The following is a 27,370-nucleotide window of genomic DNA, read 5'->3' on the forward strand; positions in this document are numbered from 1 at the left end:
TCATCCCCAGCACCCCCTCAGGAGCACAGGGCCTCAGTCATGGACCTCAGACAGTGCCCTTTCTCTGACAAGTCCACCAGGGGTGACACGTGGGCAACTCCAGGCAGGGGAGAGGGTGTGGAGCCCCCAGCACCAGAGGTGGTATGGAGGCCTTCATGAAAGCGGGGCAGCTCATGAGGAGTGTAGCACCAGTTACTCCCCTGGGCCCTGGTTCGAAGGGCGTGTTAGAAAATGGGCCACAGGGCTGAAAACAGGGTCTAGGGCTGGTGCCTCCACAAGGCTGCCCCCTCCCCTGAAAGAACCCAATGGTCGAGCCACTCTACCCTTGGACCAACAGATCCACTTCCCCTTAGCCTGGTGGCCCTGAAATTCCAGGCTCAACACTGTGGTCGATGTGAGGTCAGCCAAGCCCATCCCTTTTTGGGGGGAGAAACTGTGGCCTACACTGTGGTCTCATATTCCAGCAGCTCCTGGGCGGTCCCCACGCTCCGGTACTGCAACCGGGGCGTGACGGGTGAGGAGTACTCTAGCGCCAGAATGGTCTTCCGGAGCCGGCGGTCAATAAAATGAGCATCCCACGCGGGGTACTTCTTACGAGGCAGGTCAATCCGAATGACAGGCCCCTCTGTCCGCAAGGTGCGGGCCACTGGTGTGGGAGGCAAGCCAGGCCGCACCTGGAAGACAGGTGGTGTGGGGGTCCCTGCACGCTCACCCCCCACGGATACCCCATCTCGCTCAGCGCCTGTAGTCCTCGGCAGGGACCTTGGGGGACTTGTGACGGCATCGGCTGGTGGGCCACAGGGCTCTGGGGCCTCCGGGCAGATGCAGCCAGGCGCCTGGGGACCCAGCATGGGCCCATTGGGGTGCAGGAGGCAGTAGTAGACACACATGAAGAATATGCCCAGCGCAAAGCTGGAGGCCACCACACAGACCAGGATGAGCGAGTGCAAGTCAGTGGAGAAGTTGCGGCTTGAGTACCAGAAGCCAGTGAGTGCTGCGTTCTCCAACAGGACGATGCAGTAGTAGAGGGTCATGCGGCGGCGACTGCGGCCCTCCTTGACGTTGAACCAGCAGAAGATGTAGATGATGCCCACTACCATGTTGTAGATGATCTCTTCCCACTTGGACATGCAGAAGTCCGTCTCGCCTTGGATGACCCAGAAGGTCATGATGCACCAGTGGGCCACGATGAAGATGCCGAAGTAGAGCTTATAGATGCTGGCAAAGAGCGCAAAGGCCAGGCTGCGGGCTGCGATGGTGAACAGGTGCCAGAGCACCTGGGCCACGGCACCTTTGTAGGACAGTGGCCGCTTGTCATCTCGTGAGTCCCGCAGCACCTTCTGGTAGGAGGCCAGAGTCCAGGCCAGGGACACGAGTGAGGCAGAGGTGGAGAGGGCTGTGGAGACAGGGTGGGGGTGGGGTGGGCTGGGTTAGGGGTGGGTCTGGGTTGGGGTTGGGTAGAGGGGAGGGTTCCGGGTCAGGAGCTGGGTTCTGAGGAGGTGTGAGGGAAGGGTCTATAAATCAGGCAGGGTGTGGGAGGTGAGTCTTAGTGGGTGGTCTTCAAGAGTGATGGTGGTGGGGGGCATGGTTAGAGTTGGGTACTTCTTCAGGGTGGGAGCATAAAGGGAGAGGGAAGGTGGGTGATTTGGGTCTCCGTCAGGGTTAGGTCTAGGTCTCTAGTATCAGACTGTTAGGGTTCGAGGGCTTGGTGGGAAGGTGGGAAATTAGAGTCTAGGGCTCTGGGAATGGAAAAGGAGGTACAGAGTTGGGAGGGGGTGTCACAATTAGGGCATGGAGAGGCCAGGAGAGGACTATTAGAAGCTATAGGTTACCAGGCTGAGACTAGGGTGTGAAGAGGGATATCCAAGCTGAGCACAGCTGAGGGGATGGAAAGAAAATCTACCGTGGCAAGAGTTTGGCTGGGGGCCCAGTATCCCCAGCAGGGAATGTCCAGGGGGCCTGAGAGGCAGTGATAGTCTTTCAGGACATTAAGGGTGGGCTGGGCAGAGTCCTGATGGGAGGAACATGGGGAGCTCCAGGGAGAGGGGATGTGGCTTTTTTCTGACATGGAAGGGGTTCTGGTCTGTTGGAGTTAGGGAAGGGGCAAGGAGGAGTTGGGTGCATAGGACCAGAGCTAGGCCTGGGACGGGTTCCCAGGGGGCTGAAGAGCAGTGAGAGGGTGGATGGAGAGGCTCTCGGAAACGGGTGATTGGGCAGGTCTGCGAGTCAGGGGCTCCCCGGGAGGTGCATGCTGGGATCAGGACAGTTTGGAGAATGAAGGGGGCAGGAAGGGCCTGAGGTGTGGTGAGGGGGTCAAGGGCCTCTTTGGACTTGGCAGCAATGGGTCTGGTCTGCCCTGACAATGGGGAAGGGAGGAGGGGCCGAATGGGGGACCACCCAGAGGGCTTGAGAGGAGGCTAAGAGGTGAGGGGCCAGGCCTCTAACGCCCAGGGTAAGTGGGCTATTGGAGGGGACATGGAGGTCTTCACAGGCCTGGAGCAGGGTGAGAGTAGAAGGGGCTAGGCCTGCAAAACCTTGACAGTGAGTGGGGAGGGGGCCTGTAGAAGAATAGCTGACACGTGGGGCAGTCAGAATACTGAATACTGAAGAGGCGTGAGCCCGGGTTGGGGGTGGGGCAGGGACGCAGGGCATCCCCAGAGGCCGGAGCGGGAGGGCCGAGGGGGCGGGGCTCACCGGGCAGCAGGTCCGGGCGGCCGCCGCGGTGCACCAGGAGGCTGAGCTGCAGCACGAGCTGCGGCGCGCTGCGCAGGAAGGTCTCCAGCAGGCGCAGCATGCTCACGTCTGCGCTCTCGAACAGCATCCGCCAGTAGAAGTGGCGCCGGAGCCGCTCCCCGCGCCAGCGGCTCTGCAGCCCCAGGTACATGGTGCGCAGGTACCTGCCGGAGGGACGCGGTGCTGAGGCGCCCACTCCGAGCCCGACCCTTGCCACACTGAGCCTATCACCACAAATGTAAAACGGGCATTTTGAAAGGACCCCCTCCTGGGGCTGTGGTTGGGGAGCTCCTGAGGGGCTCTTCAGCTTAAAGCAGTGACACAAAGTAAAGACTTAGTACAGCATTCTCATCATCATTACTGCTCTGGCACATTGGGGCCCGCTTTCTTCACCGGGTTCCTGAATCCCTACAGTGCCCTGAGCTTACAACAGCCCTGTTATTATCCCCATTTTATAAATGAGAAAACTGAGACCCAGAAAGATACGTCATTGGTCCAAGGTCACACAGCTAGGAAGCAGTGGAACCAGCATTCACACCCAGGCAGCCTGGCCTCAGGGCTCACCTTCTAACCATTAAGCAACTGGGCCTCTCCCTGTAAGCCATTAAAAGTTTGCCTACTCAGGAGCAGCTCCTGGTGCCACCCCCCAGTTCTGTGGCCACCAGCAGCTTTCTGGCGTGTTCCCAAGCCCACCTCTGAGTGCCCAGTTCTCCCCACAGGGCGCGGGGAGGCTGCTTAGAGATCCTCTGGCATTTGAGACTTTGCTGCTTCTTCTCACGTCACTTCTCCCAACAAACTTCATGCCTCCAGCTACTCTGCACAGGCCACAGATTCCAGCTCACGGTCCTCCTCCTCACACTGGGCTTTTGCAACTGCTGTTTCCTCTGCCTGGTAACACCCCCACTCCAGCCCCCAACCGGGATAACTCTTGCTTTTCCCCCAAGGCTCAGCTTATAAACATGATTTCTTTCAGGAATCCTCCACTGATCACTCTCCACTTGGAGTAGGGGCCTCTCCCAGGCTTTCCTTCAACCTAGCACTTTTCACAGTGGGTTTAACTGTCTGCTTATGCATCCACCGCCCCCACACTGTGATCTCTGTGAGAATCATTAGGTCGGCTTGCTAACTGCTGTATCTCCAATTCTTAGCACGGAGATGCTCAATCTGTGTGTTGCCTGAATGCATAAATGAATGAATGTGTGACTGACTGAAAGTCTGTTTAACTGAATGGAACTCTAGTAACCCAGTAGGAGGCATGGAGGGAATCCCAAAGTCCTGAGATCAGTTCCTCACTTTGTTGTGTCATCTTGAGCAAGAAGGCCCTCTCGGAGCCCTGCCTGTGAGGGTTAAGTGGATGAGATCATTTGCAACTATGAACTGCAGTGCCCACTGGGTGACAAGGGGCCTGTCCACACAGATCTCTGGATCTGTTCTCCTCTCCGTCCAGGTGCCTTGCCCAGCAGCTCCACCCCTGGCTGAAGAAACCATAGACACTGGCCCCCCCAACCTCCAAATTCTCTGATCCATGCCCTTTGCTGAAACCAGAGAGGACTCCTTTAGAAGTGATCTCCCCAGAAACCAGGGGGAAAAACTCAGCATAGTCATTGACCCTATTGCCTCCATCAGAAATTGGGGACCAGGGATTTCCCAGAAACAGAGTGCTGGCATTTTCAGAGTGTTGTTTAGAGGCCAATAGCATTCAACTGAGTATAGCTAACCCACGGGAGGAACCACAGTGCTCCCTGAAATTTGGGACCCACTGATAGACCCAGAGCTTCCCCAATGGGTATCCTGGTCTTAGCAATGGTGGGCCCTCTCTGGGCCTCAGTTTCTCCAATAGGGTTTGATGACTCTGGACATCCTTGCAGAGCTAATGTTCTCGGATCCAAACTCTCCCCTGAAAATGTGGCTGGAAACATCCCAATTAGGGCTCTCCTTCCCATCCCCGATCCTTCAGTCTAACTCTCTCACCCAATGCTGAAATTCCTTTAGCAGTTCTTGGCCCCGTGCTTTACACTCTCTGCTCATACACTTCCGTGGTAGGGAGTCCCTATTTCCTGAGGCGGGCCTTCTGCTTCTGAGCAGCTCCAGACGGATTGTGTTTCTTTGATGAGCAGACACTTGTCTCCCTGTATCTTTCGTTCTCTGGCCTCTACCTACCCCCTCACATAAGGATCCCTGCAGCCAGAATCACTCATTCACATAGCAAGTGTAATATGACCACTTGCTATGTGCCATGTCCTGTGCCTTTAAGTGTCTCTCACTCCCATGGGAGAGACAGGGTAAGAGCTGAAATAGATGCTCTAAGATGCTGTGGAACCCAGAGAAGAGATGGGTAACTTTGGCTGGGGGGTTAAAGGGGGTCAAGGGAAGACTTCCTGGAGGAAGAAACAGTTGACCTCAGTTTTAAAGCATGGGCAGGTGTTTTAAGGCACACAGCGGTGGAAGGGCATTCTGTTTTTTAAAATATATTTTTATTGATTTCAGAGAGGAAGGGAGAGGGAGAGGGAGAGAAAGAAACATCAATGATGAGAGAATTATTGATAGGCTGCCTCCTGCATGCCCCCTACTGGGGATGGAGCTGGCAACCCAGGGCATATGTCCCCAGGACCCTTCAGTCTGCAGGCTGACGCTCTATCCACTGAGCCAAACCGGCGAGGGCAATGGAAGGGCAGTCTAGGTGGAATAATCAGTTGAACAAAGGCATCGAGGCATGAGAGAATATGGCCTTTAGGGGACTGGCCAGTGGTTTGTCAGGAAGGAGGGTGTTTATGGACAGGGGCATAAGAAAACCAGAACTGCGAAGGGCATCAGATTCTGGACTGAAGAGTTCATATTTTATTCTAAATTTGAATTCTATCCCAGAATCAGGGGAGACGTGATGAGCTCAGTGGCTTAGAAAGCTTGCTCTGGAGGCAGGTTTGGAGGAAAGCCAGGAGAGGCTGGGGTTTGGTCCAGGCCTGAAATGACAGGGCCTTGCTAAGGCAGGGCACAGAGGAGGGGCAGAGAGCAGAGCTGGAGATGGCCAGAGGTGTGTGTGGGGGTCCTAGGGGAGAGACCAAGTTGGCCCCCAGAGCTTCTGAGGACCCAGAACACAGACCACCTTTCTCAGCCCCCATCTCCTCCTGACCCCGTTCCCTTCCCCATTCCCATGGCTCTGGCTTTGAACAGGAAGGAGAGACCAGCTGGTCCAACATGAAGGGGCCTGGGGAGTTGGGGGAGGGCGACACCCTGGAAGTTTCTCTCAGGCTGGAAGACCATCTGTTTCCTGGCCCTGGTCAGCATGAGGGAGGCCCCAGCTCAGCCAGCATCCATCACCACCTGACAGGCTGCCTGCCCCCCTCCCCGCCCACTCCTGCCAGCTCCCAACACCCCACACCCCCAGCTAACCACAGACAAAGGGTTCCCTCAGCCCAGGACCACAGTGGGCCAGATCAGGGAAGGGGTAGGGGAAGAAAGAAGGCCTCTGAGACCCCAAAACATGGAGTCAGCAGGGAGTGTAGAAAGATCATGTCACAGTCAGGGGATGAAAGGGCCTAGGTTCAGCAATACTCTGCCTGCTTTGGCAACAGAACCAAGATCTGTGGCTGTTCCTGCCAGCCCCACTACATGCTCACTGCCAAGGGCCTGCAAGGTTTTTATGGGCCTAGGAAAATATTTGAGGCCTGGGTGGGTGGGTGGGTGGGTGGGCGGGGTGAGATTGGCTCTAAAACACAGGGAAAAACTGCAGAATCAAAATTAATAAATGTTTAGTTAAATGTCTGCAAAACAGAACATGATATAAGCCAGTCAACTGCAATTTGGCTTTAATCTGGTTGTATGTAATTCGCACTTGATGTTTGATATAGCTGCATTTTAATATGCTTCATAGATGTGGGGCCCACAGAGGTCTTAACACAGTCCTGGCCAGGACATGCGTCCTAATTCCCCTGAACGTCAGTTTCACTTTCTCTAAAAAGGGGTCAGCACTCACCCTCCTTGCCTACATCACAGCTCCCACGGTGAGCATGAGAACGGCAAGATGGCAATACGCTGAGTTGGTGGGTTTTCTGCCCAGCGTTGCCCTAGATGCTCTGTGGCCTCGGGAAGTCTCTGCCTCTCTGAGCCTCGTTTTCATCCTTGTTGTGAGTATTTGGAAACCGCGGAGGATGTGCACATAAGGGGGAGGGATGCCAGCTAGGTGGAGGCCTCTGGCTCCTCCTTCATCGAGCAGCTCTTAAAACCTCCCCCAGGAAGCCTATTCTACTTGAAAGGAAGTTGGAAGAGATTAATCTTCACCACAAATGGGACTGATGCCACCCACAGAGAAGGATGCTCCATCTCAGGGAAAGGAACCCAGTCTTGGGGGGATGTATCTGCTCTCCCCCAAAATGCATCCCCAGTCCTTCCATCCATTCTCTCAACTGCCACCACCCTGGTCTCCAGACCACCGTCACTTTTGCCTTCTCGGTGGGCTCCCTACAGCCACATGGCAACCAGCAGGGTATTTTGAAAATCTGTCAGATTATGTCTCATTCCCCTTCTCAAAACCTTTCCAGGGCCACCCATCACACTTGGAACAAAATCCAAGCTCCTCGCTTGGTTTGCAGGCCTTAAGCCATCTGGCCCTGCCTATTTTTCTCTTCTCCTCTCACACCACTGTGTCATTTGTTCGCAGACTTCCAGATACCCCCAGGTGTGCTAAAACCCAGCCAAACGGGTTCCTGACTCAGGGCCTTTGCACTTGCTACTTGCTCTACCTGGAACACCCCTTCCACACACCCTGTGGTGGCCTATTCTCAGCTCATTCTCAGAGGTCACCCTCCCATGTCAGCCTCTCTGCTCTCACCAAATCACTCTGGTCTATCACATTGCCCTCTCTTATTTTCTTAACGTACACTATGAAACAACCTTATTTATTAACTCACACATTTATTTTCTGTTTTACCACCATGGCTCTGTTAGGTGGGGGACTTCCTTTGTTTTGGTCACCATAATTTCCCCAGCATTAGAACATCTAGTAGGCACTCAATAGATATTTGTTGAATGAATAAATGTGAGTGTTTGCATGTCTTCTCTCTCCTGACCTTGGAGGCCCTGGGGCTTCCTTGCCTGAGCTTACACTGAGCCAGGACACCCAGCTGACTTATTCCTGTCCTTTCTCCTTCAGGAAGCTTTCCCTGGCGCTCCTCAGCCTGACAGCTCCAGCCTTACACTGCCTGAGGCCAGTGTGAGCCAGAGCCTAATAGACTGCTTCTACCACCCCCCACATTTTCCAGGCAAGGAAACAGAGGTGCTCAGAGGTCTATTTTAGATCTAATTTGCCAACTCCCAGCCTTGTGTCCAGGAGGAAAATGGAAAAACAGATAGCGGGTATTGTTGAAGCGGGGTCGGGGGGCGGGCGTGGGTTGGGAGCAAATAAAACCAAGTCTGGAGAGGAGAGAAGCCAGCAGTTAGGATGTGAAGTCCTTCCACTCAGGCTCCAGAAAGCTGTCCCTTCTGGGCCCCATTGCCTCCATGAGCAGGCAGCAGGGTCAAGAAATGGACAGAGCTCATTTTTTTCAGGAACCTCCCAGCACCCCCTAGGGTTGGGGAGCTCCTCTCTAATGGGAAAGGAAGAGGGAGCCACACACTGAGAAGCCAGGAAGCTTCTGGGCGCCACGTCTGGGTCATTCTTTCTCCGGCTCTTTGTTCCTGGGTTGCCCCACGTCTCTGGTACTAGGTCAGGGTTTCTGGCCAGGGCCTCAGTTCCCATGCAAACGGTCAGACCTGTGTCCCAGCTGGACCTGTCCCTTTGTCTGCCCTGAGGTCCTGGGCCATTGTCTCTTCTGTCTGTGCTCAGATCAGCCTGTTGTGTCTGTCCCTTGAATGCAGTGTCCGCCTATTTATTTATCTGTTCCTTTGCTATTGTCAGTCAATTTATTTTTCTGTCAGCCAGTCTCACCCTGGGACCCTGGGTCAGTTCCCCAGGCTGTACCTTAGATACTATGTCTATTTGTTAGTCATCTGACCTGGCTTCATGTGTCAGGCGGTCTGTCCCCTCTTAGAGACCAGGATCATCCATCTGCCTGTCGCTTGGATGTCAGGAGAGCCTGTCTGTCCTCTTGGATATTGGGTGTGCCTGTTGGTCTGCTGTCTGTCAGTCTCTTGGCTGCTTGGTCCATCTGCTGGTGTGTTGCTCAGCTCATTGCTCAGCGAGATTGCCAGTTTTCCGGCTGTCCTCCCCTGCCTGCCCTCCTTTCCCCGACTCTGGGTCTCTCTCTGTCTGTCTACGTCTCTCACATCCTCAGCTCCTCCATCTGTCGGTCTCTGTGTTTCTGAGTGTGTTTTCTCCCTCTCCACTCCCTCTCACACTCTGGGCCAAAAACACAGCAGCTTCCAGCGGCGCCCCCGCTCCTGCTCCATCCAGGAACCCCCACACTACCCCCCTCTCTGCCTTGGCTAGCTCCTGGTCTCCACTGTGGGCCAGGCCTGCAGAACTCTGGAGAGGAGCAGGGTGGAGCTGGGAAAGCAGGGCTGATGGGAAGAAGCAGGACCCCCCACACCAGGCCCATTACGGCTCTGTAGGCCTGTAGGGGGACAGTGTGCAGGGGTTAATAATAATGTTAATAACTCATATTTATTGAGCGCCAACTGCATGGCAGGCTATGCTAAGCCTTTTTATATATATTGTCCATTATTTTTTAAAAATATTTTTTTATTGATTTTAGAGAGGAAATGAGAGATAGAAACATCAGTGATGAGAAAGAATCACTGATTGGCTGCCTCCTGCACACCCCCTACTGGGGATCGAGCCCACAACCCAGGCATATGCCTTTGACCAGAATCAAACCTGGGACCCTTCAATCCACAAGCCGATGCTCTATCCACTGAGCCAAACTGGCTAGGTCCATATTGTCCATTCTTCACAGCAAATCTTTGAGGTGGCTCTCATGGGCCCCTGCCCCAGAGAAGGTGCTTCAGTCTCAGAGAGGTACCACTGCCCAGGAGGACCCACGGTAGACAGAGCCGGACCTCAAAGCTCTGCTTGGGATTACGTGGGAGGGGTGACAATAGTAGGAGACCCAGGCTCAAGTCCTTCATTGGACTTTTATTATTATTATTATTATTGTTGTTATTATATATTTTTTCATCATTGGACTTTCTGGAAAAGTCCAACTGCTCGGTAGGCCTCAGTCCTCCTCTATAAAATGGGCCCAGGTCATCTGATTCTTGCTTTCCCCAAGGAACTTTCATCAGGCCCATCTCCCCACCTATCCCATTCTTATAACAGTAGGGCCCAACATCTGTGTCCCGAACCCAGGTACTTCTCTCCACCCTGATGTCACCCACTCTGGTCCAAGTCAGCCAACTTCAAGCAGTCTCCATCCGCCCTGGTAAGTGTCCTTCCTCCCATCCCTCTTAGAGCTTCTTCTTCACACAGCAGCCTGAGGGATGCTGTAAAATCTTAGATCAGGTCATGCCACTGCCCACTACTCTAGAATAAAATTCTTACCATGACCTTTGAGGTCCAGTGCAACCTAGCTCTGTCCACCTCTAGGACCTCTCTCCTTCTGCCCTCCCCACCATGCACCCCTCTAGCTACACTGGCCTTGCTGCTTCCTGAACACCCCAAACTCATCCCAGCCTCAGGTCCTCGGCTTGGATAGGGCTCCACCAATCTCTGGCAGATTCTCATTCTTTCCACTTCAGCTGGGTCATCTCCTCAGAGGGGCCCTCCCAGATCCCTTTCCAAAGCACTCTACTCACTTCTCTGGCCACTTCGTCATGTTATCCTGTTTTCTTAACACATACCATAACCTGAAATGGTCTAATTTACTTGCTTACATATTTATCTTCTCTCCATGGGGATCATGGCTCTCCTGTTTTCTGCTATGTCCCTAGTGCCAGGCACATAGTTAATGCTCAATATATTTTGTTTCCTGAATAAATGAATGAATGAAGAGCGTGTATATGCTATGTAAGCTCCCCAGGTAAAGGCAGTCAAATGCAGAGGGAAATAACCCAGGCTCGGGAGTCAGGGAGACCCAGGCTCAGGTTCTGGCTCCATCACTTACTATCTGTGTGGTCTTGGACAAGTTGCTTCCCTCTCTGAACCCCTTGGCTCAATGCCCACCTTCTGAAGTAGCTATGAAATCAAAGTGGTGATATATATAAAATGTTCAGCCCAGTGCTGTGCACTTGACCAATGGGAGGCCTTAAGGAGTTTTCTGACTTAGAGGCCCCAGCAGGAAAAGGAGGCCTTCTAGTTTCTGGTAGAGAAGAGGCCCACTCCTAGGCTGGCTTTCCCTGGTACTCACTGAATCTGTCCAGAGGAGAGAGAGGGACAGAAAAGTCCCTTTGAGGCAAGTTCACAGGGCAGGGTCTTCTTTGAGGTCTTTGTCTTCCCTCTGAAAATAGCTGCCACTCATCAAAGACCTACTGTGTGTACTTTGCTAACATTCTCACTGCAGTCCTGAGGTTTTGTGGGCATGATCCCCATTTTCCAGATGAGGAAACTGAGTCACAGGAAAGAGGAGGTTCATTTGACAATTATTTACCCAGCATTTTTGAGTACCTACAACGCACTGTGCTGGTACTGTGCTGAAATGCTGGGGACACAGTGGTGAACAAGACAGACCCAGACAGCCTGTCTGGTGTGCTCGCTCAGTGGTTAGAGTGTCAGCCTGCGCACCAAAGGGTCTTGGGTTCAATTCCCAGTCAAGGGCATGTACCTGGATTGTGGGCTTGCTCCCAGGCTGGGTTGGGGGCATGCAGGGGTCAACCAATCGATATCTGTCTATGTGTCTGTCTGTCTCTCTCCCTCCTTTCCATCCACTCTCTCTTAATGGGAAAAATATCCTCAGGTGAGGATTAACAACAACAACAAAAGACAGACCCAGACTATCTGGTACTGTCTGTGGGGGACTTGGACATTAATTAAATCATCATGGAAATATGGAACGACAAACATATTCTATGGGTTCCAGACATGCTGCAAACAGGGTTCCATGCTCCCCCACTGAGCAAGCAATGCTGCTGGAGAAGGGCCTGGCCCCGCTTGGGAAGGGCGTAGCAGTCAGGGAAGGCTTTCTGGAGGAGGTGGCTAGTGAGCCATGATCTGAAGCAGGCACAGGAGTTAACCAGGTGAATGCAGGAGGGAAGGAAGTTTCTGGCAGAGGAACAACATGGGCAAAGGTCCTGAGTTGGCAAGAAGCAATAAGTGGTCAAATGGCTGTTGCTCAGAGAAGAAAGTAAGAAAGCAAGAGATGAGGTGACCGTGGTGAAGCATTTGGTTTTTATCTTAGGAGTGCTGGGGAGACGGGATTAGATAGCACTTCTGTGTTTTAGAGGGAGTACTTGGCTGTGGGGAACAGAGTGGAGGGAGGCAGAGGTGGAAGGTGGAAGACCAGTTACCAGATGAGGTGAGAATGGCGATGGAAGGCAAGGCGATGGACTCCAGAGACGTTTAGCAAGCATTTGGAGAAGTGACTTGCCCAAAGTTAACAGCCAGAATATCAGAGCTGCAACTTAAATTAGGCTGGCTAACTCCCCCATTTCGCTTCAGGGCACACATCAAGCTGAGCCAGGCCCTGGGGACTCACATGCTGCTTGTGGGAAACACTGGGCCCCCAGGCATACACTACATCACCTGCAATGTGGCCCAGAAGCTCTTGTGGGGAGTGGCCCTGAGGCCCCCTCCCTATCTGCCCACCCCTGGATGCTGAGCACTCCTGCATGGATTCAAAATAGGACGTTCTTGGGGTTGGCAGCCAAATGAGTCATAAATGCCAGCAGAGAAAGTGATTTTACACATTCGGATCCCATTTCGTGTGGTGCTGGGAGCTGGGCTGTTTTCCTCCTCCTTAGCAGCCCCCTCCATAGCACCTCTTTTTTTGCTGGGATGAAGCCAAATATTTCCCTGCCACTAATTTTAGCCTCGGCTGAAAAGCTGAGACCCCCTTTCCTATCCCACCACTGCCAGCAGCAACCAGCCAGTGTCCTCTTTTTGCTGAACAGCTAAGCAGGCTGTTCCTTTCCAGCAAAGACTTTGGGACCAGGTTCTCACCTCTTATGTCTTTCACTGTGTTACTGCAGCCAGATCTCCGCCCTTCTCCGGCCTCACTTTCCCTATCTGTGAAATGGGTACGGAGCAGAGACTAAAACCCAGGACCCCATACTCCAGATCAAGACTCTTTGTTCCCCGCCCGCGCCCCCCCACCCCCCTTTCTTTCTTTTCCTGCCATCTGGTGTAGAGCTGGGATGTCATGGGCTAGCTGGGGGAGAGGGAATTCTATTCCACTCTCCTGGTGGCTTTGGGCTGGGAGAAAGCGCCACTCCCAGGGCAGGGAGAAAGCGCCACTTCTATCTGTCCCTGGTCTGGGTGTGAGATCCTAGATTATAAAGGGGCCATGCTGATATCATTATGAGGGACTGGAGAATGATGGAGGGGTGCCCTGTATAAAAAGGCAGCTGCCCCTCAGCTCCAGCTGATTACTGCTCTGGGAGAATATGAGCCCAGTGTGGCTAGAATTTTAATTTTCCAAGAATAGCTGGAAATTAGGATATTTATGCAAAAACACCATCCCAATTTAGAAATGTTGGCAACTAATTTTAAAAATACCATATGAATTTGTAAGAAATAATTATTCCTTTTTTAGGTGTGATAACAATATTAGTTATATTTTTCAAAAGTCTGTCTCTTTAGAGATGTACTGAAATATTTATGGATGCAACGATATGATGTCTGAGATGTACTTCAACATAACATGGAAAATAAAAGGTCCTCTCTACTTCTATATATTTAAAATTTTTTCCATAATAAATAGTTCCATTAATCATTTCAACAGTTTCGGTAGCGGGGAAAGGTCCTGTGTGGGACAAACACATCCGCAGGCTGGATTTTCCCAGTGGCTACTGATGTGCAATGTGTGGCCTGGCCTTCAAGCATCATAAAGCCCCCAAGTTAGACCCACAGAGTCTCCTCTGTAAGGGGCTTTAGAGATCATTTAGTTTATCCTCCAGTCCCACCTGGGAGACCTGCTACAGCTTCCCTGCCAAAGTCAGCCGCGTCTGTCTGCCCACATCTGTGATGTGGAGGTCCCGCCCTTGGGAACAGCCCGCTGTTTCTGGGCAGCTTGATTGTCAGGGTGTTCTTGCTTCTATTCAAACAGATGCTGCCTCCCTTTAACCTTGGGTTGTTATCTGTCCTCACACCATCTCTGGAGCTCAGAAAAAGTCTCCTTCCTTGAGCGGGGGGGTCAGTGGAGGAGAGTTAATGAGCATTAGGATCACCGATTCCCATCTCCCACCCCCTACCTTGTTCCTAAGCAAGTAGGATGTGCTGCAACTTGGGCCAATAATAACAGTAAGAGTAGTTAACATTTTCTGAGCATATAGTATCAGACAAGCCCTGTGTATTTATAGTATCTCCCGATATCTTTACAAGAACCTTAAGACGTGGATACTGTCATTATCCCTATTTCATAGATGAGGCTAGAGCTCTGGCTGGTGAAGTGACTTGCCCAGGGTCACACAACTAGGAAGTAATGGAGCCAGAGGCTGCACCAGTGCCCCAGCCCTCAGCTACTCGGCTCTCTTGTCTGAGTCCTGGGAAAGCTCCTGCAGGATTCTCAAGCTCCCAGCTGGACTTTACAGATGGGGTAACTGAACTCCAGGCAATGAAGTGTGTCTTGCTCAAGATTTTGATTTTAAAGATTCCATTCAGTTCACATGAACATTTATTGAGCACCTACTGCATACAAGCAATTTTATTTCCTCCATCTCTTAAGTGAGCCACACCTGCATTCTCCTGGAAACTCAGGCCAGGATTGTTCCCATTACATTGTATATAAGTACAAATGCGTTGCCCTTGACCTGCATTTGTCCATGATCATTTGGAAGGCTGCAGATGTAGGCCTAGCAGACCGCAGTGCCATGTCCACAAAGGTAAAGGGCTCCCACACTGCCTTAGCACCCCCTACATCAGCACAGATGCAAAGCCTGCTTCAACAGGCTTCAAGTTCTAAGAACCTGCTATGGATCTTGCCACCAACAGCAACAGAGGGTCCGCTCTGGGCCAGTCACCATGAGAGAAGAAAGGACAAGGCCTCAACCCCCCAGGGGCTTGTAATCTGGTAGGAAAACAAGGCAGGTGGGCAGATGATCACAACAGAATATGAACAGAACTGTGAGGCTGAAGAGGAATGAGTAATTGTGCCTGGGGGGAAGTCTGAGAGAAAGAAGCCAGAATGTTAACAGTGGGTACTTCATATTGAAATCAAATTTTAGAACTATTTTTCTGATTTTTTCCCTCTTCCCAGAGCAATCCATGCATGATTAATACACTTAACTAGTAGAAGGCAGTATCTCTTGGTGGTTATACATGTGGCCTTGGGAGCTGGACTGTATCCGTTCAAACCTAAACTTCGCTATTTACTAACTAGGAGGCTGTTAACCTCTCTGTATCTCAGTTTCCACTGACTCAACTAGTGTTAGCTAGCAGTATTGGCCCATATTACAGATGTGCAATGCATGTTCCATATATTCATTCAATAAACCTTCACAATAGCCATTTGTATAGGGATGTTATTATCCCATTTCACAGATGAGGTAACTGAGGCCTAGAGAGGTTAAGTGACTTGTTCACGGTCACACAGTTCATAAGTAGCAGAGCCAGAGTTTGGGCTCCACAGTCCTTATCCTTCCTCAACACACTACCCTACACGACAGGATTATTGTGAAGAATAATGATCTCACCTAAGTCTCTATAAATGGTAGCTAGAATTTTCAGTAATATCTGACTTTTTAATAACAGGTGAATGTATGCATGTATTTCTTGGTTAATTAAAAACCAGAGTAAAATCTTCAAGCTATACAAGATCTAATTAGCAAGTGGAAATCTCCCCTAACCTCACCTCTCCATCCCCAGAGATAATGAGCGGAGGGGAGTCTTCCTTAGCTCTTTTCTGTGCTGCCTGAGGTTTCAACAAAAAGTGCACAGCTCTTTTATAAACAAACAAAACAACTAAGCAATTTCCATTTTAGGTAAAAACAACAACTTTGTCCTGATTAAGGGAGTGGGAGGTGGGGTTTGAGGGGCAGAGGGTGGCCCAAGTGGGTTTGTTCAGGGAAAGCTTCTCAGAAGAGGTGGCTTTGAGCTTGGCCTTGAAGGATGTGCGGAATTTCACTGGGAGGAGAAGGGGAAAGGGTGTTGCTGGAGGAAGACTGCAGTCCGAGCACGCAGAGATGTGATGAGGGAAAGAGTGTGTGGCTTATTGCAGGGGGAGGGGGCTAGAGCAGTAAGGAGACTCAAGAGCAGGAGGCAAAGGGCCTGATGCCAGGCTAAAGCATTTGGACTAGCTTGAGGGGCAGAGGGGAGCCTGTGCCAGTCCTCTGGCTTCAGAGTGGCAAGGTCAGACCGAGCTTTAGAGCTATCATTCTGGCTACCAGTGGAGATGGGATGGGGTGGATTAAGGGGAAACCGGAGGCAGATAAAATTTCCCAGGAGAGGAATTATGAGGCCCTTGTAACAAAGGCAGGGCAGTGAATGGAGAGACCAGAGTAGATCCCAACACATCCTCCTTCCTCTCCCTAGGGACCTTCGCCCTAGCTCTGGGTTCAAAGCCATTTCCTGGCAGCCCTCCCTCCTCCCCCCAAGGCTTCCGTGTGGTCTTTACAGATCAAACAGGGGATGGGATGATGGGCCCAACTGCCGCCACCGTGTCTGTTAGGAGCAGCTCTAATGGCCTGTTGCTGCAGATGGGCAGGGAAAGGAGAGGAGGGTGGTGGGGTGGAGTCCTAGAGGTGTCTCCCAGGAGGTGAGTGGTGAGGCCGGACAGGAAGAAGCCCGTAAAGTGAGGGCAGGGAGGATCTGGGAAGTCACCGAGTGCAGGGGGTTGTAAACATGTTTCAGCTGCGGGACTGAACACAATCTTAGACAGGTAACTGACAAAACAAAAAGAGGAACTCAGAGACACTCAGGTTGAAATGATGGTGAGAGGGCCATGAAATACATTTGGAAACCAGTATGGAATCCAACCCTTGTCCCATTTTATAAATAATAATACAAATGGTAACGGATAATGAGATTTGAGCACTTTCTGTATTCGAGGCACTGTTGTAAACACTATATAAACATTATTTAATTTATTATCCCCCCAAGCCACATGATAGGTATTATTAGGATGTCTGTTTCACAGATGAGAAAATCAAGGCACACACATCTTGCCATTTGCCCAAAATCACAGAAAGTGGTGACACAAAGTGTGGCTGGTTCCAGAATGGGGGTTCTTAACCATTAACTATCTGGCTCCAATAGGGAAATTGACCAGAGAAGGAAAGATATCATGTCCACTCTGCCTGAAACAGACATCCACCCCCATTGCTACTACCCTGGTCCAGCCCCATCTTCTCTCACCTGGATCATCGAGAAGCCTCCTCGTGGGGCTTACTCTGGCCTCCCTCCAATCTATTTTCCATCCAGCGGCCAGAGTGCACATTGTAAACATAAGTCAAGCCCCTATTCCTCCCCTGCTCACATCCTCTTGGACTCCTGCTTCATGCAGAGTGAAAGCCCAAGTCCTCCCTGTGGCCTCTGGGGTCTTGTGATCTAACCAGCCAACCTGTCCACCATAATGTCCCCTACTCTCTGCTTCTGCCACACGGGTCTTCTCAATCTTCCCTTTCCCTTTGCCTGGAACACTCTTCCCAAGACCATCACACAGCGAGCCCTCACCTCATCCAGCCCTTTGCCCACATGCTACCGCCTCCCAGAGGCCTGCCCTGACCACCTTATCTCAAAGAACCACACCTTCTTTCCGGGCCTCTGTAGCTTCCTACCTGTTTCACTTTTTCCATAATACTTGCTGATATCTGATCCATTATACTAAAATTTTTAATTGATTTTAGACAGAGAGGGAAGGAAAGAGAGAGAGATTTGTTGTTCCACTTACTTATGCATTCTTTGGTTAATTCTTACATGTGCCCTGACTGGGGACTGAACCTGAAACCTTGGCTTATTAGGATGATGCTCTAACCAAATGAGCTACCCAGCCAGGGCTGATCTATTATCTACACTAATAAAAGAGAAATATGTAAATTGACCATCACTTCTCGACGCCCACCAGCCAATCAAGAGTGAGTATGCAAATTAGCGGGACAAAGATGGCAGCAGCCATGGAGCCAGCCAGAGCGGGCGGGAGGCTTGGGTTGCCCTTGGCAGTGGAGGAAGCCAAGCTTCCCACCCACCCTGGCCAGCTGCCAAGGGAGGGGCCTGCAAACGGCCCTCAGCCCCTCACCCAGGCTGGCCATGCCACCATTGGGGTGAAGGTCCCCGCTGGGGGGCGTGGCCAGCCTGCAAATGGTCCTCAGCCCCTTACCCAGGCTGGCCACGCCCCATGGGGTGAGGGTCCCCACTGGGGGGCTTGGCCAGCCTGAAAACAGCCCTCAGCCCTCACCCAGGCTGGCCACGCCCCCCCACCAGGGACTCTCACCCCATGGGTGCATGGCTGGCCTACAAACTGCCCCAGCCCCTTGCCCAGGCCAGCACCATCCCCAGTGGGGACCCCCACTCCAATGGGGGGTGGCTGGCCTGCAAACTAACACGGGCCCCTTGCCCAGGCCACCTCGCCCCCAAGGGAACCCCCACCCTGATCTGGGACACCCTTCAGGGCAAACCAGCCGACCGCACCCATGCACCAGGCCTCTATCTATGCTAATAAAAGGGTAATATGCTAATTAGACTGGGAGGCCTTCCGGGAGACCTTCCGGATGTTCTTCTGGACAAAGCCATGGTGGCCAGGCCGAAGTAGAGGCGGTTAGGGGCCAAGAGGGGAGGGCAGTTGTGGGTGATCAGGCTAGGATGGGGCAGCAGTTGTGGATGATCAGGCTGGGGGGGGGCTGTTGGGGGTGATCAGGCTGGCAGGGGGGGCAGTTGGGGGTGAGCAGGCTAGCAAGGGGGCCAGTTGGGGGTGAGCAGGCCAACGGGGAGGGCAGGTGGGGGCAAGCAGGCCAGCAGGGGGAGCAGCTGGGGACGAGCAGGCCAGCAGGGGGGCAGTTGGGGGTGATCAGGCTGGCGGGGGGGGGGCAGTTGGGGGCAAGCAGGCCGGCAGGCAGAGTGGTTAGGGGCAATCAGGCAGGCAGGCAGGTGAGCGGTTAGGAGCCAGCAGTCCTGGATTGCAAGAGGTATGTCCCAGATTGGAGAGGGTGCAAGCCGGGCTGAGGGACACCCCCTACCCCGTGCACAAATTTCCTGCACAGAGCCACTAGTCCTATATAATAAAAGCCTAATATGCAAATTGTCCCCTCAAATGAGAGTCCTTCTGAGAGTTCTACCGCTTGCTATGATGTGTGCTGACCACTAGAGGGCGGCGCAGAACATGGCAGGCGTTGGCGATGCAGCAGGCAGCAGTGGAGATGCTGCAGGCCCCGATGGACCCCGAGGAGAGTGGGACTGGGGTGGAATGGTGGAGTAGGCGGTGTCAGGCCAAGGCAGATGTGAGCCACTGGTTGTCGGGTGGGGGCCGATAGCCCCACCGCTCTGATTGCAGGGCGATTAGTGGCGGCGGTGGGGGGCAGGGCTGCTGCCTGGCTCCCTCAGCTTCTGGGAACTGGGCGGTGGTGGGGTGATTGGTGGGGGCGATTGGGCCCCAAAGGCAGCAATGGGGGTGGGGGTGGGGGGAACAGGCAGCTGGGGGAAGGGAGGGAGTACCCGGCCAGCAGCAGGCAGATGCTAGGGACCCTACCAGTGCACAACTTTCATGCACTGGGCCTCTAGTACTCTATATTATGCATAGTGAAGGTGATCAAAGTTTTGTCACCCCAAAACATGCCTTTTTGGATATTAATTTTAAGCTGGTTATTAAGAAACAAAAGGCTCAAAAAGAAACTTTGACCCTCCTCCTTGCCTGCCTACAGAAATTCAGATAGAAGAATTTGTCTCAGGAAGGGAATCCACCTAACACATAAGAATTAAGTGCTGCCAAAACCGGTTTGGCTCAGTGGATAGAGCGTCGGCCTGCGGACTGAAGGGTCCCAGGTTCGATTCTGGTCAAGGGCATGTAACTTGGTTGCGGGCACATCCCCAGTGGGGGGTGTGCAGGAGGCAGCTGGTCGATGTTTCTCTCTCATCGATGTTTCTGACTATCTATCCCTCTTCCTTCCTCTCTGTAAAAAATCAATAAAATATATATATAAAAAAAAAAAAGAATTAAGTGCTGCAGACTGGGATACTCCAAACAAAAATCTGTTCACTAGCCCTAACCGGTTTGGCTCAGTGGATAGAGCGTCGGCCTGCGGACTGAAGGGTCCTAGATTCGATTCCGGTCAAGGGCATGTACCTTGGTTGCAGGCACATCCCCAGTAGGGGGTGTGCAGGAGGCAGCTGATCGATGTTTCTCTCTCATCGATGTTTCTGACTCTCTATCCCTCTCCCTTCCTCTCTGTAAAAAATCAATAAAATATATTTTAAAAAAAAAATCTGTTCACTAGATTCCGTGTCCCATTGTTTCTGGGTGGCCCAGCAAGAATTTGTTTATCGCCTGCTGTCTTCCTGTGGATTACCTGCTTTCCCTTTGAAATTCCAGGCCACTGCCTCCCTTCTTTGTTCACAGTGGCATTTAAACCTCAACTGCCCAATGAGTCTTTGGGTCTCAAATCCTATGGCACATCCCCATAACCACACATGCACATCTGTAATAAACTTTGGACATTTTCTCCTGTTAGTCTGTCTCTTAAATTTGATTATTAGCCCAGCTAGAAGAACTTAGAAGTTGGGAGAAAAGTTATTATTTTTGCACCCCCCCATATAATCCTATCTAATAAAAGAGTAATATGCAAATTGACCATACCTCTGCTATACCCACAAGCCATGCCCAACAGCCAATCAGGAGTGAGTATGCAAATTAACACAACCAAGATGGCTGTGGCCATGGAGAGAGCAGGAGGCTTGGGTTGCCCCAGCAATGGAGGAAGCCAAGCTTTCTGCCTGTCCTGGCCAGCCCAGGCCTCCACTCAAGGCTACAAAGTTTCAGTTATAGAAGAAAAATAAATCCCAACAAAAATGGCTGCGGCCACGGAGTGAGCAGGAGGCTTGCCTCCGCTGAAGGCTACAAAATTTCAATTATAGAAGATAAATAAATCTCAACAAAAATGGCGGCAGCCACAGAGCTGGAGAGAGCAGGAGGCTTGAGTTGCCCCGGTGATGGAGGAAGCCAAGCTTCTCTGCAGCCCTGGCCAGCCCAGGCCTACACTCAAGGCTACAAAGTTTCAATTATAAAAGAGAAATAAATCCCAGATACCAGGGCCTCTGCTTGGGTCGCTGGGGGGCCTGCAAACCACCACAGGCCCCTCACCCAGGCTGCCCCACACCCCAAAGGCACCCCCACCCTGATCTGGGACACCCTTCAGGGCAAACCAGCCAGCCCCCACCTATGCACCAGGCCTCTATCCTATCTAATAAAAGAGTAATATGCAAATTGACTGTCACTCCAACACACAAGATGGCTGCCCCCATGTGGTCAAAGATGGCTCCCCCCATGTGGACACAAGATGGCCACCACAAGATGGCCAGCAGGGGAGGGCAGTTAGGAGGGACCAGGCCTGCAAGGGAGGGCAGTTGGGGGTGATCAAGCCTGCAAGGGAGGGCAGTTAGGGGTGACCAGGCCAGCAGAGGAGGGAAGTTGGAGGCGACCGGGCCTGCAGGGAAGGGCAGCTGGGGGGGACCAGGCCTGCAGGGGAGGGCAGTTAGGGGTGACCAGGCCTGCAGGGGAGGACAGTTAGACATCAATCAGGCTGGCAGGGGAGTGGTTAGGGGGTGATCAGGCTGGCAGGCAGAAGCAGTTAGGGGCAATCAGGAAGGCAGGCAGGGGAGCAGTTGGGAGCCAGCAGTCCGGTAGGATCGGGCCTAAACAGGCAGTTGGACATCCCTCGAGGGGTCCCAGATTGGAGAGGGTGCAGGCTGGGCTGAGGGAAACAGCCCCCACCCCCGTGCATGAATTTCGTGCACCAGGCCTCTAGTACATACTATATTTTGTTTGTTGTTGCCCCCATTCGACTATTGAGTCCATGAGAGCGGGGACTTTGTCTTGTTCACTACTCTATTTCCAGCATTTAACACAGTGCCTGGTATACAGCAGGTGCTCCATAAATATTTTCTGAATGAATGATTGCAGATCAAATGAACAGCTGCCATGTCCTAATGGCTTCAGGGGCCTTGAAGGCCCTCTTGCCTTCCTGCCCCCTCCCTGGCCACCTGCTCAATGAACAAACCTCCTTCTGCAGGGAACAAAGCCCAGGCTGATGGCACTAAGCATTGCCAATGGTTCTGAATACTTAACAGTGGGGCCAGCCCTTTGCTAAACCCTGGACACACATCATCTCATTAAACCACAAAACAATCCAAGAGGTGTACCATTATGGTCTCTAGGTACAAGGGATCAAACTCAGGCACAGAGATTATATGTCTCGTCAAGGTCACATATAGGAAGTGATAGGACCAGGATTTGAACTGAGGACATTTGAATTAGAGTCCATGTTCTTTTTTTGTTAATCCTCAATTGGAGGATATTTTTCCATTAATTTTTAGAGAGAGTGGAAGGGAGGGGGAGAGATGTGAAAGACACATCAATTGGTTACCTCCTGCCCCCGCCCCCACCCTGACCTGCTTGCAACAAGGTATGTGCCCTTGACCAGCTAGGGATAGTGTCCATGTACTTAACCATTATTCCAAGACTATGGCTTCCCAGAGAAGAGACACAGGGCCTGATTTTCACACCAAGCAGGACTCTTGAGGAGTCAGAGGGAGCAGTGCTCAGGCCTAGACATAGAGTGGGTAGCAGACAGAGGGCCTTCAAAGCCCAGTCTGCCTCCCTCCCTCCCCATTCTGGGGTCCCCAGATCCTGACAGCCTAGAAGGAATATGGTGCCAGATCATCACCCACTAATTGGCTTAGCAAACCAAGCTTATCTGGGCAAAGCTGGAGCCCAGTGAATTCAAGATTAGGGAAAGCAGGAGTCATGGCTTACTGCTCTGCTGCCCATAGGGTCAGAGGAGACAGGGTTAGGACTTTAATTGGCTTTACAGCCCTGAGTGGCTTAACTACTCAGATGGTTGGGGTGGAGGGTAGGGAGGAATGAAAACACAGGTTGGTGTGGGCAATTAGCATGGTGGTGCCAGGGACAGAGCTTGGGCTTGGGAGTTGAGCAAAACTGGGTTGGCACCTCACCTCTCTCCCATTTCCTTAGTGGGTGACCTTGCACAAGTTACTTGACTTCTTTGAGCCTCACTTTTTTGTCTGGTAAATGTGTGTCATTTGCCAACAGAGGGACAGTTTCAGGGGAAAAAAGAGATCCTGTGCCTGGGCCTCACATGGGGCCGACTGGGACAGAGTGGGTGCGTGGTGTCCATGAATCCCTCCCCCTCACCTCTCTCCTCAGAGCCCCATTTTGTGTTTAAAATAATAATACCAACACCCATTTTGCAAGGTTGTTTGGAAATAGAATAAGAAAGGACCTTATGAGTCGTGTAGAGCTAGACCAGAGGTCACAAAGAAGACAACCCCAGAAATGTGTTAACTCTGATTGACATGTTTAAAAAATACTAATTAGTAATTGAAAATTGGAAGAATTCACACAAAAATCCCAATGTTCCACTTCTCTTGGTAAATCACGACTTGACAATACCGAGTCCACAATTTCTCATGGCACCCTCAGCTGGAGCTAGGTGGTGGCTTCCCCTTCTCTAGGACACTGCTTACCCCCAAATGTCCTCTTGACTGACATCCACATACAGACACAGGTCTGTGTTTCCTGCTTCTCAAAGTATTTAAGCTTTTCATCCAGTATTGTACAAGCATGAGGAGTTGAAAGATATCTTTATGACTTAAATTATTGTATTCAGAATTGGGGATATGAGATCAGGAGGTGAATAACTGCATTGAGTGGGGAGGGGTGGGTGTTTCAGAGCATTGGCTGTGTACAGATTGAACCCCAAGAGAAGAGCACACAGATCCTTTGGTGGGACATGAGCTGGACACCAACCTGTGTTTTCATTCCTCCCTACTCTCCACCCCAACCGTCTGAGCAGTTAAGCCACTCAGGGCTGTCAAGCCAATTAAAGCCCTAACCCTGACCCCTCTGACCCTGTCACCTCCTGAAAAAAAGTGAGGCTCAGAGAAGTCAGCTTTGATCCTGGAGGGCTCAGACACGCAACCCTTCCTCAGTACTCCAGGTCCCACGACTCAGAACATCAGCACCAAGTCCTGCTGAACAGTGAAACTGTTCACTGTGGGAACATTTCATGTGGTAAGCAAACATGCTGTGCCAACATTGCTTAACTTCTAGGAATACCAGCCCTGCTGGCTTCTCTATATCTTGTCTGGATTTTCCTCCGTTTAGCCAGACCCTCAGCCATTTTAGAAACCAAAGGTTTGGGACAGGTGCCCAGAGGTTTTAGCTCTGCTAGCTAGACCATAGTTAGAATTACAGAAAAGGAAGGCTGTTAAAGTCATCAAATCTAATATTTTCATTTGACATACAGGGAAACTGAGGCCCAGGTGTGGGAAGAGCCTCACCCAAGTACACCTAGCAAGCTAGTTACAAACCTGGGTGAAGACATAGGTATTCTGATCCACTGCCCCTACCCAGCACTTTCCCCACAATATACACTGTCTCCCATCCTTACCCACATCCTTACCTCCCCCTTCTTTCACATTCTTATCTCGGTGCAGCAGAAGCCATGACTTTCTATCATCCTAGAATCTTGGGATCTCAGACTCATAATTCTTTGAGCTTGGGGGACACATTAGCGGCAGAACTGCAAGGTGAATAAATTGAACTTGGGCTTTGAAGGCAGAGTCTTGAATCCCAGCTCTCCTACTCCCTAGCTGTGTGACCTTGGGCAAGGGTGTACCCTTTTTGAGCCTCTATCCCCTCATCTGTTAAGTAGGAATGATAATACAACCACATCAAAGTTTTCTTAGGAGGGATATAGGAAATGAAACACGTAAAAAGGCAAACTAAGCTTGGCACAAAGTGAGTGCTTAGTAAAATAATTGTTATAGAACTGTAAATGAGGCTCTTGTGCCCCTAAAGCTTATGTGAAATGGTCCAAATGTGACAAAAGAGAATGGAGCTGGACATAGTGGAGCACATATATTCTGTCTAAATTGTTAAAAGCCAGACACTGCTAGATTCCTTTTTATTTTTATTTTTTTAAGAGAAGCTAGGACTTCTAGAGTTTTGAAATATTATTCAAGCCAAACAAAACACTTCCAATGGCCATTAGTTTGCAACCCCAGCCCCTTCACAAATGGGGGAGAGTGGAAATAGCTAGTCCTTTTACCGAAGAAACCATGGAGCTCAATGGACCCTCAGCTTTCTCCAGCCACGCCCCTAAGGCCCCCATCCACACTCCGTGATCATTTTTTGCCCTATTTGAGAGATATGCAGTTTGTTCAAGACGGAAGTATCAGTTTCTTGCATGTAGATTCTGAACAAGGGGAGAAGGAGGGTTCGAGGTAGTCAGTGAGTTGAGGGGCAGCTGGCCCACTTTAGGCTGAAGGAAAGGGCGATGAGGATTTGGCCACCAAGAATAGGAAGTTACCATTTCAGAATCTAAAAATATCTTTCACCATCTGTCCACTCAGGCACAGAATGATAAATGCAGATTAGTTCCTGGATGTAGACATGAATATTTTTATGTGTCAAGCTAATAATAATAACAACACCAACTTGTGTGGATATAACTTCACCCTCCTTCTCTCCCAAGACAGCTAAATGGAATATACACATCAATCCAGACAAGGCATAGAGAGGGAAACCAAGGCAGAGAGAGATTTGGCAATGCAACACGGGTGACACAGCAAGTGAGCAGCTGGAACAAGCCGTGGGTGTCCTGTTTCCAACCCTCAGCAAAGAACTAAATCTTGAGTTAGGCAGAATGTGTTAACAAGTAGCAGACAGAATAAATATAAGAAGAGCAATAATCACCCTCTACATCGCTACTGTGACTAACTTTTTCCATGCTTTCCCCACAATTGTGATAATCCTAATAAATCTATTATATTACTTAAACATATTGAAGTTTGCAGGGCCTTTCCACAGACCATCTCTCACATGACCAACCCACTAGGTAAGTAAACTATGATGGTAGATTAATGAGATGAGGAGGAGGGAATTCTCCCATATTTCACAGGTGAGGAAACTGAATCTTGGAAGGAAGAGGGGTTTTGTCTAAGATGACATAAGTAGCAAGTTCAATTCTTTCAGTGCACAGTACAGCCTAAGCTACCGGAGCAATCCTGATTCAAGGAGAACCCTCCGTACAGAATTCCCCCGTCTCCAAGTCTCCAATTAACTCATCTCATCTCAGCAGCCACTCTTAGTCCTGGCAGAGTAAGCCTGGAAGCAGGCTGCTTGTGCAAAGCCACAGTTTTGTCTTACTGCCCTGCGATTACAGGACAGCTAGTGGCCATCTAATCTCAGATTCAAGATCCAAAATCCCCTTGGGCCTGTTGAGGTGTGGGCAGGAGGTGGACACTGGAGAAGTCCTAAGAAACAGGAGCCAGACGGCTCCTCAGCTGGGTCTGGCATACCCTTTCCCAAAAGTCTAAAAAGTTTGAGCGGGATATTCATTTAGCTACCTCAAATTCCATGTTTCTCCTTGGAGATTGAGAACGGACTTCAATTCTGAACTGAGAATCTTTGAGAGCAAGGGAGGGCTTCTGAGATCTTTCCTAAACCCAGGCTCAGCACTCAGGCAGAAAGGAGTGGGGTCAGGGCTGGAGGGAGCCCTGGGGCTCTGTTCCAAGCTTCACACTCGTGTTCATTAGCCCAGGGCCCTTCCTCTCTCTTCTTGCTCCATCTCCTCCTCCCTCAATGGCCAGATAAGAGGATGGCTCTGGGGTTGGTCAGAGTTTGAGGGCAGAGGGCAGGGAGGAGCTGGCAGAGAAAAAAAAATCAGAGCTACATTAGGGTGAGGTGGGGTGGAGGTCAGGACACGAGGGGACCTAGAGAGGTCAGAGGAAAGCTGGGGTGGGAGGCAGTCCCTCGCTACCCAGACTCCTCGGAATCAGCTCCCTCCACCTGCGCTTCTCCTACCTCCAGACCTGGCCGAGCTGCAGGAGGTGGACGAGGGTCTGCAGCAGCCAGACGCAGAGGCGACAGCAGCGGCGGCGGTGGGCGCTGGCCGAGGAGGGCGCGGGCTGGGGTCCCAGCTCGGAGCCGCCTTCTTTGGCCAGGAAGGCGGTGGCGCTGTCCTTAGTGCTGACGGAGAGCCCGCCGGCGCCGCTGTCCTTGGTGCTGACGGCGGGTCCCAGGGTCCCCGCGGGCTCCGTGTAGTCGTAGACGAACCAGCGGAAGCTGAGCAGCTGCACCACAAGCGAGGGCAGGAGTACAAACAGCAACGTGAGGCCGAAGTAGGTCCGCTGACCCTGCAGGTAGTAAGAGGCCGCCAGCCACAGGTCCGTGGCGCCGTCGGAGAAGAACACGAGCAGCGCGCACAGCACCCAGCAGCAATCCCGCAGCCCGTAGCGCGGCCCCGAGCCCCCCGGCCCGGCAACCTCGGGGCCCCCGGCGGCCGCCGCCTCCCCGCGCGCGCCCGCGCTGCCCCGGGCTCCCCCAGCCGCCCCCTCCGGCGCCGGGCTGGCCGCGGCCGCCGCTCCATCAGACTTCGCGGCCAT

At 51.7% G+C, this 27,370-nt stretch overlaps 1 protein-coding gene across 1 annotated transcript; it reads right to left on the minus strand.

Moving 5' to 3' along the window:
- Positions 1-27,370, minus strand: XKR7 (XK related 7; the record flags this gene model as incomplete). Its single annotated transcript, XM_080683813.1, has 3 exons — positions 1-1,396; positions 2,695-2,897; positions 26,790-27,370. 3 exons carry the CDS (start codon positions 27,368-27,370, stop codon positions 441-443), a joined length of 1,740 nt encoding a protein of 579 aa, XP_080539939.1. The 3' UTR covers positions 1-440.

Source organism: Plecotus auritus (genome assembly GCF_963455305.1).
Source record: "Plecotus auritus genome assembly, chromosome: 8".
NCBI classification, from domain to species: Eukaryota; Metazoa; Chordata; class Mammalia; order Chiroptera; family Vespertilionidae; genus Plecotus; species Plecotus auritus.